The sequence below is a fragment of the Crotalus tigris genome, unplaced genomic scaffold (assembly GCF_016545835.1).
Source record: "Crotalus tigris isolate CLP2741 ecotype Arizona unplaced genomic scaffold, ASM1654583v1 scf7180000018862.1388955, whole genome shotgun sequence".
Taxonomy (NCBI): Eukaryota; Metazoa; Chordata; class Lepidosauria; order Squamata; family Viperidae; genus Crotalus; species Crotalus tigris.
Window position 1 is genome coordinate 984946 of NW_024097242.1, and position 4100 is coordinate 989045.

Sequence of the window (4100 nt, forward strand, 5' to 3'; positions counted from 1 at the left end):
ACAGACAGTGGGGGACATGAACCTGATAGAGGTGTTGGTCTATTTAGATGACATCATTGTCTTTGGGAAGATACTTGAGCAGCGTGAGGAGCATTTAGAGAAGGTACTGACAAGGCTCCAGGAGGAGGGGCTGAAATTGTCGTTAGAAAAATGCCAATTTTATCAGCCATCTGTCACCTAGTTAGGGCATGTCGTCTTGGCCGAGGGAGTGGCAACGGACCCCGCCAAGCTTGAGGCCATGGTTTCTTGGCCTAGGCCCCAGAGTGTCGCTGAACTGCGGTCATTTCTGGGGTTCTGTTCATACTATCGGAGATTTGTGGAAGGGTTTGCTAAGACAGCTCGCCCGCTTAATGAGTTGTTAAAAAATGAGGAGGTAGAGAACACAGTGGGTTGTTCGAATCCAATCCATAAAATTAGGGGGCCCAGGAAGTCGCAAGAATCTATTCTGGCAGAATGGACTGAGCGTTGTGAACAGGCTTTTGATCAGCTGAAGTGAAGGCTTACAAACACCCCCGTCTTAACTTATGCCGACCCCAATAGGCCGTATGAATTACATGTAGATGCCAGTCGGGATGGTCTTGGGGGGGGGTTATATCAGGAGCATTAATTCCAATGCTTTCTGTAGCCCAAAATACCTAGCAGCTATAACCTACAGAGTTGAGAAAGGGAATCAGGGAAAAGTAGCATAATGCCAAACCATTTTTTCTGCTTCCACTCCAGGGAATGGATTTCCATAAGAGCTGCATAGATGAGAAGTGAGGAAATGTTCCTAATGGGGTGACATGATAGCAGTGTTTGAGGGGCTGCAACAAAAAGGAGGGTGTCAACCTACTTTCCAAAGCACTTGATGGCAAGACAATGGATAGAAACAATGGACAGAAACATCAAGTAAGCAATCTAGAACTAAGGACAAATTTTCTAACAGAGAGAACAATTAACTAGTGGAACAGCTTGCCTTTGGAAGTTGTGGGTGCTACAGCACTGGACATTTTACAGCCATTTGTCTGTAATGGTAGAGGGTCTCTTGCTTAAGCAGGAGGCTGGACTAGAAGACCTCCAAGATCCCTTCCGATTCTGTTATTCTGTAAACAAATGTCACTGATGGGTCAAGCTCAAACAAAGCTGAGTGTGCATTTCAATTACTACATCACACTGAACATTCAAATTATCCTAAGTAATTTTAATGACCAGTCAGTAGATATATCGTCAGCCTATGTAAAAGAAATTACTGTCATGGCCAAATAACCTCTCATAAACTAGAAGATAGGCACACAACTAGACTGCAAATGCCATAATTTTTGACCATGGAAACTGTAGTCTAAAATATCCAAAAGGCATTGGATTACCTAGCTAGCGTTTGCCAATCTTGAACATCCTCTGGAGATTGCACAGCTACAAAATACCTTTCCTCATCATGGACAATTAGCTAGAGGGAAAACGGATGCTGTAGTCCAAAACCCTCAGAAGACATCCTCCCACAATGTAATTTCAAATTCCATTTCATCAGTCAAGTTTGATGCGTTCTGTCAGGTCCACTGGGGATTTACAATTACCTAATTAAAAAAGAAAAAAAATCTGGTCTATTCATTGGGTTTCTTGGCTCTGTTAACACTGAAAAGAGCCTGATTTTAAACTCTTCTTTAACGAGGGGAATCACTTGGCAGCTGCAGAGTGACGATAGGAAAGTGAAAGTAGTGGCAGAAAGCAAAGCATACGATGCTGTGAGAGCATTACTTCTACAAATCCAAAGACAAATCTGAAAAGCTCCCCAAAAGAATTTGGAGTTATATTGAAAAAAGAAAAATGTCCATTTTTATCCTCATCAATCCCTTTTTGCACTTATTGATAGACTTACCAATTTTAATCACCATTAAATTATTCTCTTTCATTCTCTAATAAAGGCAAAGAATATAATCGGATAAAATTATAGACTTTTTTTCTTAAAAAAGAGAAAATTCTTAAGAGTGATAAGAAGGATTTTTAAAACAGGCTTTTATAAATTATTCATACAGTATCTGAAATTGGTCTGTTACGTAACTTTTCAAACTTCGTATTCACCTTTTCAAATACGTTACAATAGATTTGTCAAGCGCCAGGGAAATCTGGAGATTCAGGCAGTTCAAAATGAATATAAAGATTTATTGCAAGCTTAAGCTGTGTACAAGAATCTGACCAACTAACGTCAAGGGAAATGAGCAGGAGATAAGAAAGGCATTCGAAGTGGACTGGACTTAGATCTCTTGTGGGTGCGCAGGGATTTATGACTTATAACACGTTTGACCCCTCCCTTGGGCTCAGCCTGCTCATCTCCTACAAGATTTTGATGTTACATTTTATTATTATTACTGTAGTCTATTTAAAATGTGCTTTCATATCTATCTATATGAGGGAACTTTCTGTTAAATAGCATTTAATCAACCTCTCCTTCCTTCCTTCCTTCCTTCCCTCCCTCCCTCCCTCCCTTCTTTCCTTCCTCTCTCCCACCAATACTGGCAAGGCAAGCTACTTGTATATAAACATAGAGAAAACCCCATTCCCGTCTAGCATTAATGATGTTACCTAGTTGGGTAATGAAATGTCTTCAAGAAAACAATTACACTCAGAGAGCATCCAGGTAACCCACAATTCAACCCTGAGCTGCAAATATTCTCTTCTCTTGATAAATCAAATACTCGTTAAGGCTTATATGGCGCACAGATCACTATATGAATGATTTTGATCGCTGTTGTGCAAAATCTGGCAACTTTTATTTTTACTTATTTGGTAATGGGAGATGGGGATGATGGTTGTTTTAGTCCAATCTAGATAGCCCAAATTGAAAGTCTACATTTCAATCTACCAGGAAGTGAAAAGGGTAAAGAAAAGCATACCAAAAATTACCCAGCTAAATCAAGGAAAATGAAAATGAAAATGAAAAATGCTAGGATTGATGTAAGGGAAGTTTTCCCCAGCTCCCAATAAATAAACTCAGAAACATGGCACCCAGACTCAAAGATCTCAAAGACTCCTTGAAGAAGGTCCAGGGTGTTGTATCTCCACAGCAATCACCCAATAAGCATCACCATGATCTCAGGTTGCTTCCAGCACATTATCCTGTTGTTTTTACTTTCCTCTGGAATCAGAAGTCTGGACTGTAACCATATTGTGAAATCCCAACAAGGCGCAATGGTGAACATCATGAAGCTTTTGGAGGCAATGGGACCACAAGCGATTCCGTGGAAATGCTTCCATAAAATTCCAGACTTTGCTTTCCCAATAGGAAACAACATTGGGTCGATCAAAGAGGACGCAAAGGCAACCGTTGGTCTGATGCTGGAGCAGATTAACATAATATTTTCGCAAAACTTCACCAAGACTGACTGGAACATGACAGTCGCTGAACACTTCCAAACAGCTCTGGACCAGCAGTTCGTGCAGTGGGAGAAGTGCTCTGTTACAGCGACTGAAAATCAAGCAACATTTAAAGAGATCCGTACAAAGCTCAAACTGAAGAGCTACTTTTTAAGACTAGACACATTCCTAAAGAATGAAGAATACAGTTCTTGTGCCTGGGAAACTGTGCGACATGAAATTATGGGCATCCAGCTTGTATTCCTCGACCGACTTTTGAGAACTCTTCAAAGCTAAAGGTTAGATATTTATTTGATGGTTTATTTTAAAACATGTAATGACTATTCACCTTGAGTTGTTGTCATGATATAAAAAGAGGCATGTACATATATTTAGTGAAATACCAAAATCTCCACGATATTATTTATAAAGATTAAAAAAAGAAAAAAAAGTGAATATACTTTGCTTGCAATCATTACTGTATAAACTACAGTAATTTTCTATCCATTTGTAGATACTACATTTCTTTTGAAAATATATCTCTTTCTTAAACTATTCATTGACCTTGTAATATAACATCAAAGTCAAAAAGATCTTAAAAATGCTATCAAGACCTTGAAAATTATATTGTAAACAAAACAAACCCTTTCTAAATTGGTCAAATTACTCAAAGGTCCCCTACCATGCATTAATGCTAACTGAATGCACTGCTTAAAATTAAGTTTTATCCTTCTGGTGTTGTATATTATTTCTTCTTGTAATTCCTCAAT

At 39.0% G+C, this 4100-nt stretch overlaps 1 protein-coding gene across 1 annotated transcript; it reads left to right on the forward strand.

Moving 5' to 3' along the window:
• The first annotated feature begins 3165 nt into the window (after positions 1-3165).
• On the forward strand, positions 3166-3627 carry LOC120314223 (interferon alpha-21-like). Its single transcript, XM_039357081.1, has one exon. The coding sequence runs from the start codon at positions 3166-3168 to the stop codon at positions 3625-3627; it is 462 nt and encodes a 153-aa protein (XP_039213015.1).
• The last annotated feature ends 473 nt before the right edge of the window (positions 3628-4100 follow it).

What these genes read in the sequence shown, in the direction of transcription:
- LOC120314223 (XM_039357081.1), top strand. Translation starts at nt 3,166, where the DNA reads ATGGTGAACATCATGAAGCTTTTGGAGGCAATGGGACCACAAGCGATT.